This window comes from Capsella rubella, unplaced genomic scaffold, assembly GCF_000375325.1.
Source record: "Capsella rubella cultivar Monte Gargano unplaced genomic scaffold, Caprub1_0 scaffold_1, whole genome shotgun sequence".
NCBI lineage: Eukaryota > Viridiplantae > Streptophyta > Magnoliopsida > Brassicales > Brassicaceae > Capsella > Capsella rubella.
The window spans coordinates 6,031,739-6,056,201 of NW_006238923.1; the positions used below are offsets into that span (position 1 = coordinate 6,031,739).

The 24,463-nt window shown below is 37.5% G+C and overlaps 6 protein-coding genes across 8 annotated transcripts; 4 read left to right on the plus strand and 2 right to left on the minus strand.

Annotated features, from left to right (window-relative positions):
• Positions 1–564: 564 nt before the first annotated feature.
• On the minus strand, positions 565–9,115 carry LOC17898309. The gene is made up of 17 exons (XM_006303819.2): positions 8,532–9,115; positions 8,039–8,438; positions 7,880–7,954; positions 7,634–7,696; positions 7,342–7,527; positions 6,554–7,183; positions 5,720–6,454; positions 5,317–5,598; positions 4,990–5,142; positions 4,292–4,695; positions 3,694–4,165; positions 3,189–3,506; positions 2,047–2,797; positions 1,890–1,948; positions 1,249–1,713; positions 1,117–1,155; positions 565–986 (listed from the first exon to the last, which is right to left on the minus strand). Exons 1-17 carry the CDS (start codon positions 8,885–8,887, stop codon positions 801–803), a joined length of 5,574 nt encoding a protein of 1,857 aa, XP_006303881.1. The 5' UTR covers positions 8,888–9,115; the 3' UTR covers positions 565–800.
• A 95-nt stretch (positions 9,116–9,210) lies between these two features.
• LOC17897560 (protein ELF4-LIKE 4) lies at positions 9,211–10,796 on the plus strand. Its single transcript, XM_006304509.2, has 2 exons — positions 9,211–9,651; positions 10,168–10,796. The coding sequence occupies exon 2, from the start codon at positions 10,215–10,217 to the stop codon at positions 10,557–10,559; it is 345 nt and encodes a 114-aa protein (XP_006304571.1). The 5' UTR covers positions 9,211–9,651; positions 10,168–10,214; the 3' UTR covers positions 10,560–10,796.
• Positions 10,797–11,138: 342 nt separating this feature from the next.
• Positions 11,139–14,889, plus strand: LOC17897993. 2 transcript variants are annotated; one of them, XM_023790072.1, is made up of 9 exons: positions 11,139–11,291; positions 11,693–11,857; positions 12,005–12,176; positions 12,481–12,539; positions 12,670–13,509; positions 13,686–13,820; positions 14,069–14,347; positions 14,445–14,501; positions 14,601–14,889. In XM_023790072.1, the coding sequence occupies exons 2-9, from the start codon at positions 11,738–11,740 to the stop codon at positions 14,730–14,732; spliced, it is 1,794 nt and encodes a 597-aa protein (XP_023645840.1). In that variant the 5' UTR covers positions 11,139–11,291; positions 11,693–11,737; the 3' UTR covers positions 14,733–14,889. The 2 variants fall into 2 exon arrangements, with proteins under 2 accessions (XP_023645840.1, XP_006304808.1); XM_006304746.2 differs by having other exon boundaries at positions 11,140–11,291; positions 12,664–13,509.
• A 218-nt stretch (positions 14,890–15,107) lies between these two features.
• On the plus strand, positions 15,108–18,505 carry LOC17899373 (developmentally-regulated G-protein 1). 2 transcript variants are annotated; one of them, XM_006307649.2, is made up of 12 exons: positions 15,108–15,192; positions 15,628–15,725; positions 15,937–16,004; positions 16,326–16,402; positions 16,537–16,717; positions 16,863–16,919; positions 17,014–17,088; positions 17,256–17,375; positions 17,480–17,650; positions 17,775–17,888; positions 17,976–18,146; positions 18,267–18,505. In XM_006307649.2, the coding sequence occupies exons 2-12, from the start codon at positions 15,656–15,658 to the stop codon at positions 18,360–18,362; spliced, it is 1,200 nt and encodes a 399-aa protein (XP_006307711.1). In that variant the 5' UTR covers positions 15,108–15,192; positions 15,628–15,655; the 3' UTR covers positions 18,363–18,505. The 2 variants fall into 2 exon arrangements, with proteins under 2 accessions (XP_006307711.1, XP_023645865.1); XM_023790097.1 differs by having other exon boundaries at positions 15,138–15,252.
• A 98-nt stretch (positions 18,506–18,603) lies between these two features.
• LOC17898402 (protein IQ-DOMAIN 14) lies at positions 18,604–20,595 on the minus strand. Its single transcript, XM_006304823.2, has 5 exons — positions 20,390–20,595; positions 20,051–20,311; positions 19,588–19,782; positions 19,384–19,497; positions 18,604–19,305 (listed from the first exon to the last, which is right to left on the minus strand). Exons 1-5 carry the CDS (start codon positions 20,450–20,452, stop codon positions 18,829–18,831), a joined length of 1,110 nt encoding a protein of 369 aa, XP_006304885.1. The 5' UTR covers positions 20,453–20,595; the 3' UTR covers positions 18,604–18,828.
• A 315-nt stretch (positions 20,596–20,910) lies between these two features.
• On the plus strand, positions 20,911–21,646 carry LOC17896782. Its single transcript, XM_023790187.1, has 2 exons — positions 20,911–21,023; positions 21,297–21,646. Exons 1-2 carry the CDS (start codon positions 20,993–20,995, stop codon positions 21,497–21,499), a joined length of 234 nt encoding a protein of 77 aa, XP_023645955.1. The 5' UTR covers positions 20,911–20,992; the 3' UTR covers positions 21,500–21,646.
• Positions 21,647–24,463: the final 2,817 nt, after the last annotated feature.

The window sequence follows — 24,463 nt, forward strand, 5'->3', positions numbered from 1 at the left end:
AACTAACTCTTTTTAAACACTTTTTTTTAGTACTCTCCCATTTGATCAACTAATCTCAACTCAACACATCTATTAAAAAAAAGTCAAACAGTTTCGTTACTCAAAGTGATGAATTGTGTGCAGTCGTAAGATTCTGCTGTAAATTCAAACATATGTCCATTGTCCTAATATTTTCATGTTCTTTTTTCTTTTTGTCTGTAATTCAATTGTTTACTTATTATGTTTTAAACTTATTCCAACTATGCTACTACTGTATTTTGTTTTATAAATTTAACATGCAGACTAAACCTTAAAATTATTCGTTAGCTAAAGTAAACCATAGAAACTATAAATAAATAATCAACAACTGATCATTTAAATTTTACTTATTTGTACAAACTTTTTACCAATTTCAGTCACTGCAGTGAACTACAAATAAATAATTGATGTACTATTTCGTCTCATTAAATAATACTAAACGAAAGAAACCCATTACCAATCTTCTTTTTGTTGAATAATATTAAACGTTGAGCTCTCTTTTTGGATAATAATAAATAAAAAAGTTTAAACTTTGAAGAATCAAGATCAGCTAAGTAGTAATAATGATATTATAAAACCTATAATTTACAATAGGGAGATGAATCCCGGGCACCATGAAACTAGAAAGAGAATTGATCATTAGACCAACCATCAAACCTACACAACACTTTCAAATCACAAAAAAGAAAACTAGCAGTATATAATATTATAAGTTTCTCCCATATAACATTAATAATTTAGCATAGGACTGAACTATAGAGAGAGAGAGAGATTTTACAATATTACAAGGCATGGAATCCCTTGGAGTTGGCGAACAAGTGTTTCCGGCGGATAAGCTCCGGTTTTCTTGGACCCGTTGAGAGAAGCCCGGCCAGTAGAGACGGAGGACCGGTGAATTTGGTTTGCACCATTTCCTTCACTGTCATATACCCGTCGAGTGTCATCAACTCCAGAAGCTTTCTACAGCTCTGAGATTGAAAAGAAAAAAAAGTTACAGAATGTCATCACATATTGAGAAACGAGACCAAGAGTTTTAAGAGATTTTCATCAGTTTCAGTATATGAATCCATAGGAGAAGAGGTTTAGGGTACTTATTACCTGAGGATTTAGTATGTCCATTAGGTTTATAATCTCGTCCTGCAACAAATGTAATGTTTTGATTAGTATTTTCATTTAGCTTGAAACCATGATGGTATGAGCTTATCGGATGGTAAATGGACAAGTATTTACCTCTGGAATACCGGGATTCTGCATCACGGTACCAAGAACACGGCGAACTAGCCCATTGAAGACAACTTTATTTATTGATCCATCTGCGTTTACCCATGGGAATATAGGCACAGGTGACTTTCCAGAAGTTGATTCCTTTCCTTCATTTTCGATACACGTTCCAAAATTAACAGACGGAGCTTTCATAGATGCTTCGAGCAAACCGTTCGTTTGAGCCATCTCTGGAAGGTTAAGAATGGTAACCTTGTGAACACTATTCCCAGCGACATGCTCTTGCTTGTCCTGTGAATTACTGTAGCTGCTACCAATAACATCTTTTGACCTATGTTCCCCAACAGCTCTTTCCAGGTAGTTTACTGGTAGAGACTGTGGACCTTTTTGGGAAGTTCCACCCTCCTCCAATGTCAAGAAGTATTTTGACCGGTAGAAGAAATGGACAACACGGAAATTATTATAGCCATTTACCTAAATAAGATAGTGTCTTGTTAAAAAGTTACTTGTAAGATGATGTAATATGAGCATAGATCACAGTCCAGGAAAGTCAAATAATGTATAACATGAACAGAGTTCACAATCCAGGAAAGTAGAACTAGTAAACCAAGCACTGCAAATAAAGGCAAAAAAGAGATAATAAGACAAACCTTCAAAGCTACCCCAAATGTTTGAAGTACATCTACAATGCAGTCACAAGTTTCTTGGCCTGCAGATGAATTAACCGAGGTTATCTAACAGCACCGAAGGTAGTCATCAAGACATGCAAAAGTAGAAGTCTGTTAAAGAGCTTTGCCTGATGCTTACTTGGGATATCAATAAGACGGTGGACTTCTTCAATGCTCAGACCTTGATCACCAGCCTTCTGAAGGGCACTGGAAACGTTTTCAAAAACCCCGGGACTGGATAAACTCACTTCATCATCTACTACTTCGGACATAATGCAATTAGTAAAACTGGCCATCGCTTGCCAGGGAGAACCACCTAGACTGCTTGGTAAGACAGTAGAATCCGTAGAGTTAAAAAGTTCTTTCAAGTCATCAGAATCACATCCACTATTTGTTTCTCCCGACTTGAAATTTAGTTCACCAGTCCGAGAGTCATCATCCTTAAACAACTCTATTGCGTTAGCTATTGGTAGAGTTACACGACGAACAGACACTGCTATACCAGGGAAACCCTTTTCCTTTCGGAAGTTAATTTCACCTTCGCCTAGTAGCTTTAATTTCTTAGCACTATCACCTTCAGATTCTTCCATGTCATCAGCCCTACGTTTTAATCCTCTTCGGTCTCCAGGCTCTCCAACACCTTCTTCAGGCAAGGATACAGATATAGAGAGTTCACCAGAAGAAACCAATGAAAAGAAATTTAAAATATCGCCACATTGCAAATCTGAAGTAAGAGCGACCCCCCCAGCCATAAGGTCTCTTTCATGTTCGAGAAGCCAACTGGAGAACTTGGCTGCTCTTGTCCCTGTATTAACTGGGAATGGGGACTTTGAAATACTGTGCAAAAAGTTTTGAGAAAGCACAAATGGCTGTCCACCACTTCCACCAACCTGAAAAATTCTCATAAAAATAATGACTTTTGAGTTCTCTTTTACAAATAGAAATATAGAATTATAAGTTTTTCTGAACAAACAAATAAATATGATTCAAAGTGAGGTGAAGAAAACTGTTTCTTAGTCACCATCTCATCCATACATCAAACATGAATATAATGTGGTTTTGACAGCAGCACCGGACCAAAAAAATAGGAAGAAAATATGATACTTAATAGTTAAACATGCTTTTGTTCAAAAAAAAAAGAATGCTAAACATGCTATGCTATTGAAATAGAGCTTCATATGTACACTCATATGCCTCTTCATACAACCGAAAAGCATATAAGGAAAGGCAGTTAGCCAGAAATTCTTAACACAGCAACAGGAAAGTTAAAGAAAATTTTACCAGGAACTTTTTGTCTCGGAGGTAGCTATAGGCTGTAAAGAGGTCTCGCTCTGAATAACGACGTAAGGTATCTTCCAGCAAATTTGGCATACCAGGTGCAGTTGGCATGCTCAGAAAGACAAGCTTTAACAGTTCTGAAGCAGTAGAAACTGCCAGAGATTTCCGTACTTGTATACCACCATTGTCTTTTTCATCTAAAGGCTTAACAGGTTGATGAAGACGATAATGTCCAGATCTGCGAGATGTATCTTTAACTTGATCCGCAGACACATTGTGAATGTCCTCTGAGTGAATTGTAGGTGGAACCGTTTCAGTCCCCTGCGAGTTCATAATTTTAGTCTATTATAAATTGCCGAAAGCGATAGAATCACTGAAACTGAGACCTTCCAGATCAGGGTGAATGAAATGGCACATATTTCAAGTAAAAAGATGTATAAAGGGTTGTAGCAATAAAAGTGAAACATCACAGTAAGGTGAAAAGAAAAAAAAGGCAATAAGGATGCACCTCATCAACTACATCTCTGTTTGACCATTCCCGAGAGCCAGGTCTCGTCCGCTTAGGGGCCACCAATTTAGCCATCTTCTTGAGCTCAAGAACATCAGTGAAGGCTTGACTTATACTCTTTTCATTGAAATCATCCCATTTTTCTTCATCAGAACAAATATCTTTACCTTGCTCAACAGAACCCGAATCCATTCCACCAATTGCTGGGGATATACATCTAACAAGAACATGTGACCTGCTGCTCTCTGGTAAACACTTCTGTTGCGTCTCTAAATGTTTTGCATAACGCTCACTGAGCAGATTGCAAAGCCTCATGATCGCCTTCCGAAATTTATCATTCTTCATCAATATTTGAACCCGTCGCTTGCAAGCCAAAGGAGGGGCAGGCAGTTCTGAAACTGAAGCCCAGTTTACTCCATGAAATTTCGCCCCAAGAGCTGCGCGGTGTCTGACATATTGACTCAATAATTTCCTGACCAGAAAACAATTGTGTCGGTGGTGAAAATTAATTAGATATACTAAAATATTTAAGATAGGAGAAGATTTAATGTAATCATACAGATATACTACTGAAATTTTCATTGAATGTGTCACGTACCTGTCTGCCTCTTCTGTCCACGAGAATCTTTGTGAAGGAGTTGATGTGGTCTTTGAACTTGCATGCTGGTTGATAATAGAAGAACACTGGCCTTCATTTTCAGTAAGATCTCTGATATCTGCATTTTCTTGTTGATTATGCTCTTGATGCATCGGAATGGGGGTTTGGTCCTCTTCCCATGAATTTTGAAAATTCTCACTATTTGAGGCATCAACGGCATCATAATTTAGAACATTTTCTCCATCTACTATCATGGATCTGACACCTTCTCCTGTAGTCTTTACGAGAGTTGCTCTCTTTCTTTTCCCAGAAGATGAAGAAGAGCTATTATTTACAGTTAATGTTTTATCTTTTGATGTGGATTTCAAGCGTCTTCCATGCTTCGCATGATAAACATGCATAACCTGGAGTATGCAACCAAAAACTATAAGCTACCTCACACCCAAAAAATAAGAGGAAAAAAAGAGAACATTCAGGTTAGTCTCTGCTTGTGGACCAGAGATGAGAAAGCCTAAATTCGGAAATCAAGCTGAAGTATTGAAGAAATCAAGAATCCGCATGATCTCTAAGATCAAGGACAATAAGAAAATTATTTGGCAAAGTACCACCTGGTCACAAATATATATTTTTCCTAATAAGTAGCCAGGTGACCTAGACAATATGTCAATATATACAGTACACACAAAACATATCTTTACCTGCTCTACGGTCAGGTTCAGATCCTTTGCAATTTTCTCACACTCTTTGAATGAGAGTTTTTCCTTCTCATCGCTTGCAATACGCTGTAAGAGCTTAGTACGCTGTTCTGTTGTCATGACACGATCTGAGGCCCAAGAGCGGAAACGAAATACCTAGAAGATCCGTCAGTTAGAAACAATTTTCTGATTACCTAACATAACAGGAAGATGGGAAGTACTACATACGCATAACATACATACATATTTTAAGTAGGTTATAATATTTTACTTTCATGGACTCGGTTGTTATATATATAACAAGCCATTATATAAATATCAAGCTTATACCTCTTGAACAACAGATCCCGGGAAAGCTAACTTGGCAGCTCTGTGGTCGGCAGCAGCATAGCAATATTCTAAAGTTAGCCAATATTCATCAACAGCATCTCTGTTTGATAGAATAAAGTCATGCCGAATACGTGGACGAAAATCAAGAGACATAACATTGGATGTAGCAGCAACAAACACCGGCTCCTCTATATAAGGCTTAAGCTCCATTGCATGTGTTAGATTAGCATACTTCTCCTCAATTCCATCGTGTCTGACTCTACTACTTACCATCTGAATCAACTACAAATCAAAGTTGGCACATGCAATTGAATTATTCATTTTTAGTACTGCAAACACTTCCTGAAATATGAACAGAAATGTGATACTTGAGGTGATATTAATTATTAATAAATAATAGTACCTTCAACCGGCGTAAAATATCAATCAGCATCGATAATCTCCCAGTCGCAAGTGTATCCATTAGAAGCTTATACTCTTCGCCAGGAAGCTCAGAAAGACACATAGCCTGTTTGCATTTCTTCATCATATCATCAGCTTTCTGAGTAGATCCAACAACTTGTAAAAATAGTTCCAGTGGCATGGCTCTAAAAGCATCTTCAAGTGCAAACAAATTCTCAAATTTCTGATCATGTATAGAAGAAAAGGCATTGTCCCAGCAAGGCAAAGAACTAAAATAGTCCCAAAGGAAACAATGTAGGAGCTTCACACGAACCATCTTTGCAAGCACAAACCCATTGGCTCGCATGGCTCCTGATTTGCTAGCACGCGCATCCAAATCCACATTAGTTTGACCTCTCTGAACGTCATTCAATATAGGAATTGGCTCGTTGCTTTTTCTTTTCGATAAGTTCTGGCCACGGAGTCCCAGTTCAAAAGACCTAATCCTACTATGAATTTCACCAACTATGTCGGGAGTCAAACTTTGAACAGATGGATGAAAAACTACCACAGAGCTACGGTTACGACCACAATTCGTAACATTTGGGACACTAATGTTCATGCAATTGCAGAGTCCTTCTTCTTGAAGCCTGTTTAGAATTCTGTCAATGGTTTTCCTATCCACTTTGGAGCTCCTGTCTTTCTCAAGACTGAGAAGCCATTTATGTAGCTCAGCTCTCACAACGAATTTCTCCTCCTTTGGTCAGCCAAGAAAGAACAAAGAAATAGTCAGTTGGACGGGAAAAGGAGAAATAAATTATGGCATGCGATGACGATAGAAGAGAACAGTAAGTACATTTAGGCGCTCAAGTATTCTCCGCTCTCTTCGAGAGTTTTCAACGGTAATCGGCTGAGGCTGGTGCACCTTTAGTTTAGCCGGCTGAGGTAGACCGAGATGGTTCAGTTCTGACAAAGCCAAATCAGAAGACACCGTTGCAGCATCAACAACCTTATCACAGCTCTCATGAAATGATTCCTGTAAGTTACGGCGTGTGAGGACATTTCTTCTTTTGACATTAGATGGGGAACAGTCAGGAACTCCTGAATTGCTTTCAGGATCAGTCAGCCTTCCAGGTGTAGCAAAGTGGAGAACTCCTGAGTTGTTTTCAGAATCAGATAACCTTGCAGGTGTAGCAAAACCAGCATCAGCAACTGCAAGACTGTGTTCAGTGAAGGTCTGAGTCAATCCCCCAGTATCATGAGGTGTGCCAAAATCATTAATTGGTACATTATTTTCCCTGCTAAGACTTTCAGCTTTCTCAGGAAACAGATCAGAACACTCGGACCCAGCATTACCAGAAGTCCAAACTCGAAATACTCTAGTCTTCTTGTGGCTTTCTGCCTGTAAATGCATCCCCATTCTTAAACAAATACTATAAAGCCGAGAGTAGCTCTTCTTCTTGTCAATTCCAAGTCTTTCGCATACCTGGTAAAATAAAATAATTACTACACACTGTAGCCCCCCAAATATTCTTTTCAAAAAAAATTCAGTCAAGACATTTTGGGAATATTGAAAACATTACGGCTCAGTCAAGTAAGTAGTTTTCTCTGCAAAACAGTAAGCCAAATCCATCATATGATTACCTCCATCACAGGCAAGCCTTTAGATCCTTCAGCATCAACCATATCATAAATTTGATTATCTATTGGAAGCTCCAACGTTTGTTCAGTTTTCTGAATACTCCTTCCGAATTTCAAAAGTTGCTTTTTCCCAGAGTAGTTGAAATCTTTGGCTGAAAATCTTTTTAGCAAACGGAGGCATCGTTCAACCTGCAGTTATATATCCAAACAAACAGATCAGAAAATAATGGCAATTGGCCACAATATATGGTGAAATGTATTTGAATGATGGAATACGATGTAGATTATAGTTCACCTTATTGTTCACCACAGCATCAAACTCCTCTACTACATGAGAATCTGTCAACCGGCGACAAACCTGATGTTGCCGAAAATAAACAAGGATTAAGTTTTCAAAGATGCATCTAGACATTTCAACCAGAAGAAAAAATATGTTAAATTGGCAAAGTGTTGCACGTCTGTTTTTCCTTCCAAAGTTGCTTGGAAATATTCAATTCCAGGCAGATGAAAAGTAAGAGGATAAGAAAATAGATAGATTTACACTTCTCCAAGCTCTATGCCTTGAATGCAATCCCAGATAACCAAGGTCTTGCTTAACGTCCGAGACGACTAGAACCTGCACAGTAAAGAAAATGAGTATAGAGCAAGAACACTCCAGCTCGATAAAAAGAAAAGAAAAGTATTTCACTTACTAACTAACCTTCTCTTTGGCTTCTTCAAGTTTATCACAAATTGCCTGCATTGCTGGGAGAAAATCTTTAATGAGCGTATCCTCTTTAGTACTTTCAGAGAGTAAACTATCTCCAGCGGGAGTAGCTTCTTGCTCCTTCATTGGTGTCTCCAACAAAGAGTCATCCTTGCAAATTTCAAACCTCTGCTGGGAACCCAAAGGCTTGGCGTAACGACTTAAGTAAATCATGTTGGTGCTAATGCATGAGGTGGTTTTGGAATCCCCTTCACCATCAGCTTCCTTTGTTCTCACAATGGCTGGTTGCTTAACAACCAAACCTCGAGACTCAAGGTGCTTCACGATATAGAAGAAGTTCCTCCCTTCGATACCAAACTCTTTAGCAAGCACATTTTGTGCAACTCCATTAGCTCTGCATCAAACACATACATTGTACTTACATACTATTACCATAACTCGAACTCTAAAGAGTAACTAGAAGAGAAAAAGCTGAGAATTTGCTGACCGAGCAACAGCGAGCCGCTCAAGAACGCGGCGTTGAATGGCAGAGATAGTCGTGCTATTGGACTGAGCATCGTACAAGCCAACGAAGTTGCCTCGGAGCTTCTCATTGGCGATGATCCTCAAGTCGAGTCTCAGAGCCTCTTCCAGCAGTTGAATAGAAGCATTAGATGGTTCGTACAGAGTGTTCTTCGCCTTGAACTGGAGCTGAGGGACAGCGAGAAGATTTCTCCAGACATGAGCTTTGACGGAAGGAGAAAGAGGAGGAGGAGAGAGCCGTGACCAGAGAGAAACGAGAGGGATCCCTGTATTTCCTTGACAGCAGATCTCCTCTAGTGCCGTGCATACAATCGAATCCATTTCTCATCATCCAAATAAGTTACTCCGTTAGGTTTTAGGTGAACGGAAAAATCTTCCGCCGGTAAATTAGTCGGTCAGACGATTTTGCCGGCGACAGGAAATTCTCGCACGGAGAGGTTTGGGAATTTACTAATTTAGAGTAAGGCGAAGATGGCGGGATCGGAGGACGATCGAAGAGAAAGACACGCCGAGTTCTTGGTGTCGGGATCGAATCTCATGGAACTGCGAAATACCAAAAAAAAAAAACAATTACGAGGTAAATTAGGGGTGAGAGTGAGACAAAAGGATGTGACGAGAATGCCCCTACGTCAGAAGGTTAAAAATTGATTGATTTCTCACGCATGTAAACTACGTGGCGTTTTATTTAAAATCGAAACGACATGCTGTTTAACCGAAGTAGCCAAAAACAGCACGAAGCTTTTTACGGGTCCGGTTTACAAGCTTCGGATCCAGATGTCTGGCTTCTCCAACCTCCGTCCGTATCTCTGCAAAAATCGAGATTCAGAGCAAAGTACAGGCAAAAAGATATTTTTCTTTTATAGGGAAATTTTCTTTGACCGTAAAGGTTTAGGGGTTCAAATATCTCCGTCTCAAAAGACATAAGTAGATTTTTTTTTAACAGTAGCCAATAATTGTTGTCATCCTATAAAATTATCGATAAAAAAGAAGATTCTTTGTTTGTTTCCCGAGAATAATATTCTCTCTATCTCCATCTCCAATCAGTCATCGGAGCTTTTTTTTTGTTTTGGTTTCTACTTCCGAAGGTAAGGAAACTGGATCGGAACTTTTATCAATTCTCGGTTGTATTCATTTGTCGTCTTTTGTTTAGGGTTTGTAGATTATGGCATTTGCTTTTGGTTTCTGGGTGTTTTGAATTTTTGAGGATTGCTAATCTTATCTGAATCTGTTTCTACTTTTGTGAAGTTACTAAGGCTATTTCTGGGCCAGCTTTTACTTCTCACCTTTATAGATCTCTTTCCCTCTTGGTTCATAAGAACAAAGTTTTGTTTTTTTCCTTCACTTTGTACGAATCATGACTTTTTTAAGCTGAATCCTGTTGAGATCTTGTCTGAAATTGAGGGTATTTAATATTGGATTGTAACTGGAAAAGCCTGTGTACTAGTAGTGGAATCTTATGTGAGATTAAATGGATTAGAGCTCTGAAATCAAGATAGGGTCAGGTCAACGCATGGAGAATAATCATCTTGTGTTATTGAAACTGTTTCTAGTCAACGTTTTTATGTGAATTTGATCCTTTTTCTTGGCTTTCCATTTTACAGGAATTAAAAGATCAATCAAGATTTCGGTCTTGTCCGGAAAACAGGGAATGGAAGGAGATGTATTGTCAGGATTTGGAGACAGACACAATATGGATGGTAAATTGTTGCAGAGTTTCCAGAAGAGCTTTGTGGATGTTCAAGACATTTTAGATCAGAACCGGTTACTGATCAACGAGATCAACCAGAACCACGAGTCGAAACAGCCCGAAAATTTGGGTCGAAACGTGGGTTTGATTAAAGAGCTCAACAACAATATCAGAAGAGTGGCTAGCCTTTACGGTGACCTCTCTCATTCTTTTGCAAGATCAGTGGATGCTTCATCAGAAGGTGAATCTAGTGGAACTTTGAAGTCTGATGGGAAAGCTAACCAAAAGAGATTTAGATCCGGTTAGTATATTATCAAGAACACCTAAGTTGGTCATCGTAGATTCATATTCAGAGCTTATTGACTGAGGAGAAACAAGGAGAGTTGAGTTCTACTTCTGTAATGTCTATGTTGAAATGATAGCTAAACCAACCAGCCTATATGGAAAGTTGATTTTTCAGTTTAAAAGAGCTCTTAGTTATTGTTGGTTTATACATTGAAGAAACTTGTTGTAAAGTTTACACAAGATTTCGACTTTGATTCTTCTGTTTTTCTCCTTTTTGGTCTTCTCTTCATTGATATCCAATCATTGCCTGTTTCTGTAAATCCAAACCATGCGAGATTCTCATGGTTGCAGTTTTTTTTGAGCTTTAAGACGACACGTAATCCAAATACGGAAGTGTAAGACGACACGCAGTTGCAGTACACGAGAGTCGGGACGGAACGCAGTTCACTCTTTTTCCGCAGATATTTCGTTATTTGATGACGTGGCAAAATCTAGGAGCTTCCCGCAAAACCATGCGGATCCCAATTGGCATTCTGAAATCGAGCGAATAAATAACTTTGGAATCCGGACCTGTGTTGCACTGTATTAGGGAAAAAAAAGCCGAAAGCGAGCCAAAAAAAAAAAAAAAGCAGAACAAAAATTTTCTGAAATTGCCAACCTTTTTGCTTAGTCAAGAAGCTCCTCCTCCGATGAAATTTCGAGCTCACTGGAAAGTTTAGTTTTTTCTTCTCCGTTCGCGTTCTACTTTCTCAGGTAACTCGCTGGTGTATTCGTTACTGGGTTTGCTGATGTTTTTGTTACTTTTACATGTTTCTAGCGTGAAATTTCAGTGTTGGGATTGTTTAATTTAGTGTATTCGGAGTTAAAATTTGTAGAATCTGTCAAAAACATGACTCTGAGGACTGCTACTTGCAAATTTGAAAAAGAGTAGCTCAAATTTGAGACCTTTGGTTTACCCCCAAAAAAAATTCGAAACCTTTTTACTATTATTTCCAAGAGGTGATATTGTTGTTCTCTCGTTGAATGTTTCTAAGGGTGAAACTTGAATTTTGAGTATAAAGTTATGGTATTGTGTAAAATTTGTTCTTATTTTTGATAATATATTGTAGATAGGTTTATTTGCTTATTATTTTTAGTTTTTTTGGTGATTTCAGTTTGTACGCTTGAAGTTGCATTCAGTAGATTACTATTTGGAAACAATGTTTGGAACTGTGGAAGACTATGAAGAGATGTTTCGAGACAGTATTTTCCAGTCAAGAAGTGGATCACTCTCTTCAAGAAATCAAACTGGAAATCCTGTTCCTTACAAGCTTGTGCGGGTATGTTCATAAATGTGTTTCTGAGAGTTATAGAATTAAGAAATTTGATGCTTTTGCTGATCCTGGAATTGAGAATTCTGACTACTGCGAATTATAAGTTTTAGCTTTTTGTTATCTTATTTGAGATTGGTTATGTGGATGCTTTAGGTTGCAGGAGATGGGAGACTAGTTCCTGCAACTGATGAAGAAATGTTGGAGGTCAAAGAATTACTTAAGAACAACGAGAATGATATGCCTGTTTTGCCAGATCCTATACCTACTGAGGACATTCTCGATGAAGGGTCGCCTTCTCAATTTCTGCAGCTAGAAAGTTTCGAAGGTTTGTCTTTTTCACTCTAAGCTTATTATGCATGTTGAATGACTCCTGTTTGAGCTTTTGTTAGTTTAATTTGTCTAATGTGCCTATATTTTTGGGAAAGACTAATTGCATACACAAAATAGCGAGTAGGATTCCTTAAGACTGCACGAAAAGGGTATTTATTGGTTTACTTGCAATGTCGGAGGCTTCTATGTGTAAATGTGTTTCCTGTTGTATCCCTATGTGATGTCTAGGACTGTCAATTATTTTGTAGTTTGTAATCATTTGTGCCTCCTGGCTTATCCAACATAACTATTGAAACCAGGCTTATTCGAGTCGGAAACTGCAGAGGCAAATACAGAAAATTTGAATTCTCGACTTGAGGTCTGTTTTCTTTCTTCAAATTCTAGAAACATAAATTTCTAATATTGTTTCTTGTATGATAAGTATCTTGTATAAGATGGCTGTTTAATCCATCAATTTTACTTCACCGTTGAAACTTTTGCAGTCACAGATGCTTATTGCTCTTCCAGAGACCCAATTTAAGATTACTAGTGTGCTGTGTGAGAATGAAGAGCAAGTCCAATCCGAAGATTTGCTGCGGGAACCACTTCTTTTTCCATCAAATGGATGTAGTATGATTCAATCTGGGGATGTGTCACCATACTTAAATGCTACTGGTAGTCCTAAAGAACCTGCTTTGTCAACTGCTGCCTCGCAAACTGAATTTTCTAGAGTAGCAGGCGAGACATACTTGGATAATCTTTCAATCAAAGCATTGCAAGAAACATTCAGAGCAAAGTTTGGTCGTGAAACTACTTGCAAGGACAAACAATGGCTGAAAAGGAGGATCACATTGGGATCGATTAATTCATGTGTTGTACCAACAACTAGCCTGACAATAGCTAATAACAAACTGATTAGTGGAGGTCAAGATTCAGGTGAGGCTTTTAGCAAGGATGCAGTAGATGAAGAAAGAGCTACTGAAAGCAAAGATACGCCATCTAGTCCTGATTGCACAAAGGGACATTCAAATGATTTTGGTTATAGTCCTGTTGAAACTTTTGTGGACCATTATTCTGGAAATGAAGATTTTGAAGGTGAATATAGGTCTGCAAAAAGAGTTAGGAAGCCTACTAGGAGATATATTGAAGAAATTTCAAAACCCGATGAAAAACAGCAAAATGATGAGTCAATGATCCCTTCAAAAGAACAGAGCTCTATTCAAGCCGTTTCTTCAGGAGGGAGAGTTGTTATCACCAGGATGGTATCCCTTGCTGGTTCCAGAGTTCAGGTTCCCTATGTTTCTCATGTAAGGAGAAGCCGTCCAAGAGAAAACATAATGGCTCTGGGGGTACGACTCTATTGCTCTTTCTTTTCAATATCTTTATTAACCATATTCCTTTTCACATGAGCTATCACAATATTTTTTTTATATCTGGCCCGTGCTAGATGATCTATGCCTATTGTCACACACTGGAAAAAAAGGAATAGAGAAGAACTTATCTAGTTTGCCTGAACATTTTGTAGGAATTTCATTCCAAGTCATCGGAGGTGAAAGGTACTCCAGATGAGAGTAACCTAAATCTAAGTCCATCTCAGTGGAACAATGATGTGAACCGAGTTTCAGGTGTCAAATCTGCTTCTGGACCTGTCCAGAAAGAAGTAAGATCACTTTAGCATCTCTGTTATAGCGGATAGAATTTTGTCAATATGTAAGCCATATTGCTATTATATCTCTCGAAAGTAATCCTTAAACTTTGAGGAAAACGGTCTCACTCGCTCTTAACTTAAGTGTTTTTTTTTACTTGAGATGGTTTGTTAATAGTCTTTGTCTTATCATCTATTTAAGAATATTTTGGATTTTTGGTATGACACAATTTCTCACTGCTTTATCTATATTTTGCTATCAGAGCAGGAAGGACCATTTAAAACTAATTTTTAATGAAGTGGATCAAGACATCACGGAGCCAGAGAACTTAGACTCACCTGGAGATAGCTCAGATGATAATAATAGCGTTGATCTACCAGTCACGCAAATTGCAATTAGAAGGAAGCATCACCGAGCTTGGACTCTCTCCGAAGTTGTAAAACTTGTCGAAGGTGTGTCCAAACATGGAGTAGGGAAATGGTCTGAGATCAAAAGGCTTTCATTTTCATCATCGGCGTACCGTACCTCTGTGGATCTTAAGGTTGGTTCAACTTTAATCTAAACTCGATCTACCCAAATATTATTATCCTTTTTTTTTTTTTTTGGTTCTTTAACACTACAACTGTCTCCTCTGATAGGACAAATGGCGAAATTTACGAAGAGCTTGCTTGTCTCAGACTGCTTCAAACAGGATGGTTAGTACTTCCGAGATGATATTAACATAAAACAGAGTCAGTCAACCAATAATTAAATTTGGTTTAAGATTTAAACGGTGAATGGTTATGTATTTGCAGGGAGGTCTGAAGAAACAGGGGTCAATGGCGATTCCTAGTGAGATTATGTTGCAGGTAAAAGAACTTTCTCAGAAACAGTCACCGGTAACCAAAGCTAGAGTAGTGAAGAGATCAAGAAACGGTTTGTTGTAGCGTTTCTTTCCGTATAAATTTACTGCCGTGGATGTGAGATGAACTGCTCGGTTTTTTCTTTTATTTTCGTAGACTTGTAGTTTTCAGGTAGTTTTTGTGATTTAAACGCGATTACTAACTGGTGTTCAGAATTGATATGAACGCTTCTCTTACTCTATATGCCTTTTTCGTGCGAAATCTTGAAACCGAACTAAACCAGATTACCGAATGAGTTGATTCATTCAACTTCTTACACAAAAATAAAAATCGCTGCGTTTAAATACTGATGTTAAACGCACCGTTTCACTAAATAAGAGCATCAAATGTGAAAGTAGGCCTTTTGGGCTCTAAAATACAATAAAATCGGCCCATAACATTTTTTTTGTGCGCCCTATTGCTCTTTGTACAGGCGTGCTCTCTCTCGTCCCTCCATCTATCTCTCTCCCTCACTTCTCCGGAGATCGCCTTCACCACTTCTACTGTGAGTCGCACATCAAATCTTCCAACTTATTCATGCAGAGGCTTTGATTTAGCTACTTAGGTATTTTTGAAATCGCATATCTTTACATGTATCTTCCTTTTCGAGCTGGTTTGATAGAATTCATGTTGGGAATCGATGTCCCGACATGCCTTTTTTTTTTTTTTTGGTTTCGATTACACAGTTGACGTCAAGAGCTCAGCTTTTGTCTTTTATCGAAAACTTCGTTTTGGATATTCTTTATTGGGTGGATTTCGTTTTTGATTGCTATGCTAATTTATGCTTTTGATTTATTCTTCGAGTTTAATTTAGCTCTGACTTTAAAATACCAATCTCAGCAGTTTTTGAGTTATATGATAATCTCTGAACTATCTGATTGTCGTTACGTGTCTGATTGTGAGTTTAGAAACTGAAATCTTTGTCTTTTCTTCTCTTTAGTGATATTAGCAGAAACAACTAAAACACAATGGGGATCATCGAAAGGATTAAAGAAATCGAGGCCGAGATGGCTCGGACGCAAAAGAATAAAGCTACAGGTTCTCTTTTCACATATAGGATTTTCATGCTGTTCACCTTAGGAGATGAATCTGGATGACGATCCTCTAAAATTCATAATAGATACTTATGCCAGATAGTAGCTTTGACATTTTTCATTTGCTGCTTATGTTCTCCTTTTCCGATCTGACATTTCCTGAAATTAACAGAATAACTGTCAGCTAACTGATAATGTTTTTGCTTGATGGACAGAGTATCATCTTGGTCAGCTCAAGGCAAAGATTGCAAAGCTCAGGACACAACTTTTAGAGCCTCCAAAAGTAATGCAAGTTCTTAATAATTGATTGACTAAACCATTAGCCTATACGCTTATTTCTATAGACCTGAGTGATTCTCGAAACGTGTTTTTTTCCTTTATTACTCGGGTCATCGTTATACTTTTCTTTGCTATTGCTGTATGTATACAACTCAAATAGACGGTGTGCAACTTTTTCATTCGTCTTCCTAGCTTATCTGATTAGGGCTATAACCTACTGAGGAATTTCCTGCTATGTGACCAAATGTACCTGTGCTTCTTGTACCTGAACTAGAGTCTCATTACTGCTTTTAGTTTGTAATTGTCTTCCAAATTCCTTTAACAGGGTGCTAGTGGAGGTGGGGAAGGTTTTGAAGTTACCAAGTATGGTCATGGACGTGTTGCACTAATAGGATTTCCAAGGTTAAATGTCATTGATAATTATGCTCACAAGACCCATTTCACATATATTTCCCCTTTTGGCTATATTATATTGCTCCTAAAGAAGTTGCTGGATTGGGTTTGGGAAAGCTGATGGAAGTGGTTGTACTTTGCAGTGTCGGAAAGTCCACGCTTTTGACTATGTTAACTGGAACTCATTCTGAAGCAGCCTCATATGAATTTACAACACTTACATGCATCCCTGGTGTAATTCACTACAATGACACAAAGATTCAGCTTCTCGATCTTCCTGGGATTATCGAAGGTGCTTCGGAAGGAAAAGGGCGAGGAAGGCAGGTTGGAATTAATTTCTTGCTTGGTTATCTGATTTCTTTTTAGGGTGCTCAAGTTAAATATTTATGATTGATTCCTAAGTTTCTCACCAATCAGAAAAATATAATCAAGATGATACAAACTTTGATTATGACTGCTAATATCTCAGGTCATTGCTGTTGCAAAGTCTTCCGACCTTGTGTTGATGGTTCTTGATGCCTCAAAGGTGAGTTATGGTTTAGTTTTCCATGTGAATTGCTATTTACTTGTCATGATGCACTCATTTATTAATCGCTTTTTTGCTCTTCAAAAATTGTTAGAGTGAAGGCCACAGGCAAATTCTGACTAAGGAACTTGAGGCAGTGGGCTTGCGGCTAAACAAAACTCCTCCACAGGTAAAGCTTGTCTTATCTACAGTGTTAAATTATAGATGTAGCATTGAATAGTCTGTGAAGACTCTCCTTCTCATTTACATGGCATGTTGATGTTCCATCCAGAATATTGGTTTCTTTTCCTGTAGAATGTGATTTATATATATATTTTTCTTTTCTTTGTTTACCAGATATATTTCAAAAAGAAAAAGACTGGTGGAATCTCTTTCAACACTACAGCGCCCTTGACTCACATTGATGAGAAGCTCTGTTATCAAATCCTGCACGAATACAAGATTCACAATGCTGAGGTACGTGGTTCAAACTTTATACTTCTATCAGTTCAGCCTCAGACATTTGTGAGTTTTTAAAAGCTTTCTTATCGTAGTATCTGCTGTGGTGAGGAGTTTTGCAGGTGCTATTCCGTGAGAATGCCACAGTGGATGACTTTATCGATGTCATTGAAGGCAACCGCAAATATATTAAGTGTGTATATGTCTACAACAAAATAGATGTTGTTGGAATTGATGATGTGGATAGACTATCGCGGCAGCCAAATTCCATTGTTATTAGCTGCAATCTAAAGGCAAGTTTTATAACATTTCGATAGAGTAGTCTTAGATCTGCAAGGATGTAAATGCTATAACTCCAGTTCTGTTCTAGTTTCCATTTTTTTTCTGAGTTTCATATTTTACTGCTCCTTGAAACAGCTAAACTTAGACAGACTACTTGCAAGGATGTGGGATGAAATGGGCCTTGTGAGAGTTTACTCAAAGCCGCAAGGCCAGCAACCAGATTTTGATGAGCCTTTTGTCCTCTCATCTGTAAGTTTGTTCTTTTCTCATTGCAAGATACCCAAGAAAACCTTCCGTACCTATGATATTCATCTTTGATTACTTGTAATTCATCAGGATCGAGGTGGCTGCACAGTGGAAGACTTCTGTAACCACGTCCACAGGACTCTCGTGAAGGATATGAAGTATGCACTCGTTTGGGGCACAAGCGCAAGGCACAATCCTCAGAATTGTGGTCTTTCTCAACATCTTGAAGATGAAGATGTTGTTCAGATCGTCAAGAAAAAGGTACATAAACGAATTATATCCCTATCCATTCACATAAGCTAGTCGTGCAAATCTATGAATTTTGATCTCTGTTCCATTATGAGACTACTTAACTTATACTTCATATCTTGGAATATTTAGGAGAGAGACGAAGGCGGTAGAGGCCGGTTCAAGTCACACTCAAACGCCCCTGCTAGAATTGCAGACCGAGAGAAGAAAGCTCCTCTTAAGCAATAAGCTTAAGCTGATCAGTGTTCTCCATACACCCATCTCCACCATCATAGTCGTGGATGATTTCATCTGATTAAGATTTACTATGTTGTATCTGACTCTTTTTACCTTCTCTCACAATATAAATTTTCAAACAAGTTCCCAGTTACCATTTTCCATATATTCTGTTTACAAGTCTACCTTAATTCTTGAAATATGCAAGTAAACAGTGAAAGGCATCCGTAGTGAAGATTTGACAAACAAGGAGGAACAAAATGACTCAGAATCGAAGTTATTCAGAAGTGGCCTAAGTAGCCAAAATACAAGCTCAAATAACTTCTCATCAATATTCTTATATGTAAATGGTACACAGAAGCCGTTTCTGTATTTATAGTTCGTGTATAAGTCTCACATGAACCTTACCCGAAGCAAGACATAGAAAACCAACAGGCTGTTGAAAATGACTAAATAGGAATCATCATTGCTCACTCTTTTAGCTTCGCTGGCTCTTGGCCCAGACATGTCTTCCAGTTACTATCCCTGGTGGGTATAGATCAGTACACTGGTCTGAACCAGCACTGCGTCTTGCATCTCCATTGCTAGATAATCCTGATTGTCTCTGCTTGGCTTGAGTGGATTGTGTCAGGCTCATATAGCTTGGCTTTCGATAGTATCCACCACCATCAAGAACACTGCCAGAGAATGTAACTGGTGATTGAGATGTTGACGACGTTGATGTCTCATCATATAAAGAATCATAGCTCATGCCTGAAGAAACTGGAGGAAGAAGAAGAGGAGGTCTAGCTAGAACTCTAGTTGAAGTAAGATTGTTCTTTCTGACTTTTACAGTCTCATATTCAGATACTACACTGCTCTCACTACTTTTCCTTGAAAATGTCCCTACATCTTCATACCAGTTCCAACCAGGACTCTTGCGCACTCTTCCGCTTGGACTTGGACACGTTTTCGACTGCCAAAACGAACTCATCAGACATTATTACAATGAACGAACAGTCTAAATTTCTGCTCTGAAACTACATTTACCAACCTGATGTGTGAGAGCATAAACCATAGCTCTCTCCCTCTTGATAGCTCCTTCTTGCTTCATCTGTAACTTCGTTTTCACTTCCTTTATACTTTTGGGGCTACCACACCAACCCTTCTATAAAAACATCAACCAGATTTGCATACTTAAAAGTAATGTTTTATAATCTTACTCAAAACTCTTGCAAGTTGATGATTTATATTTTACCTCGGTCTGCTTTACAGGATCTTTGAGCTCAACTGAATCAGAAGGCGCTCTACGATGAGCTCTTACACGAGACTGAACACGAACAAGAGCTTGCATACACCTGAGTGTAACAGCTGCTTGTTTCCTAACTTGTCTGCCACGAAATATTGCCTGAATTCTCACTACAGCCTTCAGAGCTCTAAACGCCTGTCTTGCCTGAAAAAGGTAACAAACGCAGAGAAGGTTTAGATGCTAGAATCACAGACAACTCAATGAACAAGCGGATCAAGATTAAGTTTATAGAAGCAAAAAGACAGCAGCACAAACGCAATGAATAAGTTTAGAAGGAAGAATTCAATAGTACACAAATTAAATTTGATTTGCACATGTTAAAGAGCAAACCTTTATGATTCCAAATGTTAAATCACAAAAAGGAAACGGTTTAGAAATGGTTAAACTACAGATTAGGCAAGAGGTTAGATACCAGGAAAGCACGAAAAGCAGCTTGAATTCTAGTTGAAGCCCATTCTCGCTTAACAACCAAGAAATCCTTTGGAGGAGCTCGAATGAGAGCTGCCATGGCAGTAGTGAAAGCCTCGTCGGCAGAGAAAGACGGAGGCTCTGAGCCTAAGGAAGAAGCTCCATAGCTTGCTCGGCTCTTGAAAGAAGAAGATGTAAAGCTCTCCGATGAAAGCCTCCAGAGCTTCCATTTCTTCTTGCTGCTCTTCTCGCTTAATTTATCGTGCTGCACAATTAACACATACGTAAAATGTTTTGTATAGTAAGAAGCAACCAACGGAGATGGAGGCTTTTTGTAGATTACCTGATCATCTACTGGTTTTCTATGAGATATTAGTGATCTAATCCAATTTCCTGATCCACCCATCTTCTCAACTCGAGACCTTGCTTTGTGAATTATACAAAGAAAAATCACAACTTCAGAAGCTAATGATTCAAAAATTTGAAGCTTTAGGACTGCAATGTGGGGAAAAATGAAAGATTTGTTTCTTGGAATTGGGTGTGTGATTGGGATTGATGTTGACAAAAAGTTTGCAGTGTTTAAAAGAAGAAGAGAGAGAACGTTCTATTATAATAAAATAAGAAAGTAAGAACGTTTGAAATTTGAAAATTTTGGGGTACGAAAGCAATTTTCTTAAAATAACGGTACAACTTTAATATTTATTCCTAAAATTTTCTCTTAAAGCCCCTTAACGTTTTACAATATCAACTTTAACCCCAGAAGTTTATGGACACAAAAACCATCTGTGTCGGGTTTGATCTAGACCGTTCATGTTCGATTAGATGGACGGTTCATATTAGAACACATCGTGTCGTCTCTTACCCAACAACACATTCTTCTATTCTTCATCTACATTTCAGGGGGAATCCGATAACAGGATCAAAGAAAGAACCAGGAAGATCATCCATGACGGAACCAAAACAGAGCTTTCTTTCTGGTAATACAAACCCTCCTATGAATATACATACATGTAAATCAATTTCACAAAATTATATGGTTTTCGTTTTGTTTCGTCGTTTAGATTCTTATGTCCCATATAGATTCTTATAGTCTCTTTATCAAATTTAGATTATATGTAATTGAATCAAGGAGCTATTTGGTTGTTAAGGTTTCTATAAAAGATGGTTAATTTGGGCGAAAAAGAGAATTTTATATTTTTAAAAAAAGATCTCATAGATCGTTTCTGTATCTGGGTTGCTGGTTTTTCCAGAAGAGAAGAAAAATGTGAATGGAAGTAGTAAGGAAGAGAGAGAATCGATGTTTCATGGAAACGAAACTCATGGAAGAAGTGAAGACATTGATGAGAAGACAAGAGTCGGTGATGTTAAAGGACCTGGTGTTCTCGGGCGGATGAAGGAAGAGGTGGAAGCCATTGTTGACGCTGTTACTCCTAAGAAAAGTTCAGACAAGTGATGATTAGTAATTTAGTAGGATCTCTTCTTGTTCCTAGGGGATCCGGACACAATCTATATATGTATGCATGCCTCTGTGTAAGAAATGTAACCCCACCCTTCTTGCTTAATAAAAGACACGAGCTCTTTTAGATGCTTGACTAAACCATATCATCAATCTTTGAGAATGGTGACAGACTTAAAACCAGATGAGAGCATAGTTTGAGTTTAACCATCTTCAAGTCTGATCAGGTCCTGCTATGGTTGGTGGTTACATATCAGGATGAATATGAATTCAATTGCGCTGCTAATGACAGGAATAACTAAGGTTACAGAGATTCATGATGAAAAGGGTTATTTAAAGAACCAGGTGAAGGGTAATGCCTTGAGAAATCATTTTCCTTTGCCTTGAAGCGCTTTTTGATTTCACACACTCTTTTCTCCCATTTGGATATGAATGTTTGAAAGATCAGTTTTTGGTTGGGTCCAGGGAGTCTAATATTTCATTTGTTGTCCTGATTCTCGAGAGACTTGACTAGTTCCCGATCAATGTACAGAAGAACCAGGAAAAAGAAGTTAGTCATGATGATCCCAAGGTTCAAAAGCAACACAAGAAATATACTAGTATGCAGGACATATGTAGTTTACTCAGGCTCAGGCAGCTCGTCAATAATAAGTTCGTGGGCCGAAACCGTGGACAATGTAAACGCCAAATTGTTGTTTATAGTCATTTTGTGGGTTATACAAGAGCACCCTTCGTAAGTCCAGTCTTTATGTGGTTGGTCCAAATGCTTTTTCTTCATACAATTGTCATTTAAGAACGAAAAAAAAGAAAAGAAAAAAAACGATTTCGTCGTGTTATACCACATTATCAACTGAAGTCATATGGTGGAACTAAAAACTTAGTGTTATCTAAACCGGAATCGGTGTTTGTTTGAACCAATCTAATTTATTGAAACTTCCTATGTTGTCATTATCTTGACATCATTACTTTCTTTCCTCCTAACAGAATCTGTGTTTGTTAAAGCCATTTAAGTTTTATTAATTCCTCGAATGTTGTCATCATCTTGACATTATTATTTTAGCGTTAATATTGAACTTAAGTTATGAAATCTTTTTTTATATAATACAGCTTACCAATAAAATATGAATATTTACTTAATAAATGGTTTGCGTGTCAAAAACTTAAGATCTATCTTAAAACCTCACAACCAGTAATAAATAACAGCATAATACTAATGTTACAATAGATCAAATAACTTTAACAACAACAAGAAAAAAGAAAAAAAAAATTATTCGAGAAATAAGAAAACACACAAAAGAAAAGCACAACCTTATATACTACTATTAAGTTTTTTCTTACAAAAAAAAAAAAAAAAAAAGACGTCTCAATCGTTTTAAACATTGGTGTTGGAAAGGAAAAGAGAAGAGAGTGACACACTGACTTTTAAGATTGGCAAAATACCAAAAACCAAACACAACAATTCAATTTTTGTTATTATGTCTCTTAGTTTTGTCTCAATGCTCTTGTCACGTCAATGTGGTGTATCTCTTTTGCTTTGTGCATGTGTTTTTGGATATTTGAACATTCCTATCACAAGCATATATCCGTCTAAACAAAGTCAAACAATTGTCACCATTATCATATTTACTTTTAAGAGAAAAAATTGGTCCATTAGCTCTTTTATCTTGCAAATTTTAATGATAAAAAGCAATGTTATATACCTTTCTTTTCTTTCAACTTGACTGTCCAAACAAATATATTAGATCATCAAAGGCTCTTATATCATTCATGTTATTAGAGAACGCTGATGTGCCGGCCGCATTGTGAAAGTTCATATAAAAATATACTTAACTATAAATTTTTGTGGTACATGTGATTAAATGAGTTTGTATACTTAAATGGTTTGTCTTTTATACACAAATCACTTTGATGGCGCCTGGTGGAGCACTCACTTAATTAGTCACTTGGCGATGTGTATCGAGTCCGATGACTAATCAAGGATATATCATCCTGATGATAATTTACTTCGTGCATTTGTTTATGTTCCTGATAATTGATTTGTTATTCAAGTATCGCGCATCGAGTATTGACTTGTGGGAGGAATGCAGGAAAAAAAAAATACATCTATATATAATGTAATACGGTAATAATAGCATACAACTACGTACGGTAAACGTTTAGTAAAAAATGTTGAAAAGTGATTTAATTTTTTAATGACATTTATATATACTTCAGTAGCAATATGTATATATCAATCAAAGAAACTGTGTAATAAATGAAATTCAATAACTCTTGGAACTTTCATTGTAAATATGGTTGTCCTTTTGTTCTATCACATTATTGCACATTATGATCACAGGGCGACATACCCATATGAAAAATGGGATTGGATACGATAAACGTATGCAATTTTAAAAATATCCAATTACATATATTGAAACCAAAAAAAAAGTCATGTCTTAAATGGATACATACATAGTTATGGGACGCCACTATGTGAGTTCTCTCACGTTTTATATATGATCTGGCTGCTCGATTTCTTGACGACCTCTAAATTATTTATGTGGAAAAGTCAAATAAACTATCAAACGGCCAGACGTGTGAGTTATTTAGACGATAATGAAAGCAATTATCTTCCCTTAATTAACAACGGTTTGTCTGAAACTCTGAGTCATCACTCATGTGTGTGTGACTGTGTGTGCATCTTATCTTACATCTGTTCTTTTTTTTTTTTTTTTTTTTTGGGTCAAAATCTTAGATCTGTTCAAATCTATAAATAAATGAGTAGTAGTTATCTCGACTTTATACAATAAAGACACTATTATTACCTCTTCGTACGTCTATAATTACACTGTTTTCCATGTTTCTTGATTACTCTAATCAATATTTATATAACAACCGTCGATATTTATATTTATAATAACCTCGAGTGTTATTTAAACTAGTGGGATCGAGTATTGATTGATAAACCAAGTGGTTTTA

Coding starts and splice junctions, on each gene's coding strand:
- LOC17898309 (XM_006303819.2), bottom strand. CDS start 8,887: ATGGATTCGATTGTATGCACGGCACTAGAGGAGATCTGCTGTCAAGGA. Junction 7,184..7,341: donor AAGGCTTGCCTGTGATGGAG/GTAATCATATGA, acceptor TTATTTTACCAG/GTATGCGAAAGACTTGGAAT. Junction 6,455..6,553: donor GAATACTTGAGCGCCTAAAT/GTACTTACTGTT, acceptor GGCTGACCAAAG/GAGGAGAAATTCGTTGTGAG.
- LOC17897560 (XM_006304509.2), top strand. CDS start 10,215: ATGGAAGGAGATGTATTGTCAGGATTTGGAGACAGACACAATATGGAT.
- LOC17897993 (XM_006304746.2), top strand. CDS start 11,738: ATGTTTGGAACTGTGGAAGACTATGAAGAGATGTTTCGAGACAGTATT. Junction 12,540..12,663: donor ATTTGAATTCTCGACTTGAG/GTCTGTTTTCTT, acceptor AAACTTTTGCAG/TCACAGATGCTTATTGCTCT. Junction 13,821..14,068: donor CTGGACCTGTCCAGAAAGAA/GTAAGATCACTT, acceptor TTTTGCTATCAG/AGCAGGAAGGACCATTTAAA.
- LOC17899373 (XM_006307649.2), top strand. CDS start 15,656: ATGGGGATCATCGAAAGGATTAAAGAAATCGAGGCCGAGATGGCTCGG. Junction 15,726..15,936: donor GCAAAAGAATAAAGCTACAG/GTTCTCTTTTCA, acceptor CTTGATGGACAG/AGTATCATCTTGGTCAGCTC. Junction 17,376..17,479: donor ACAAGATTCACAATGCTGAG/GTACGTGGTTCA, acceptor GGAGTTTTGCAG/GTGCTATTCCGTGAGAATGC.
- LOC17898402 (XM_006304823.2), bottom strand. CDS start 20,452: ATGGGTGGATCAGGAAATTGGATTAGATCACTAATATCTCATAGAAAA. Junction 19,783..20,050: donor CTGCTTTTCGTGCTTTCCTG/GTATCTAACCTC, acceptor TACCTTTTTCAG/GCAAGACAGGCGTTTAGAGC. Junction 19,498..19,587: donor ATCCTGTAAAGCAGACCGAG/GTAAAATATAAA, acceptor ATGTTTTTATAG/AAGGGTTGGTGTGGTAGCCC.
- LOC17896782 (XM_023790187.1), top strand. CDS start 20,993: ATGACGGAACCAAAACAGAGCTTTCTTTCTG. Junction 21,024..21,296: donor AAAACAGAGCTTTCTTTCTG/GTAATACAAACC, acceptor TGGTTTTTCCAG/AAGAGAAGAAAAATGTGAAT.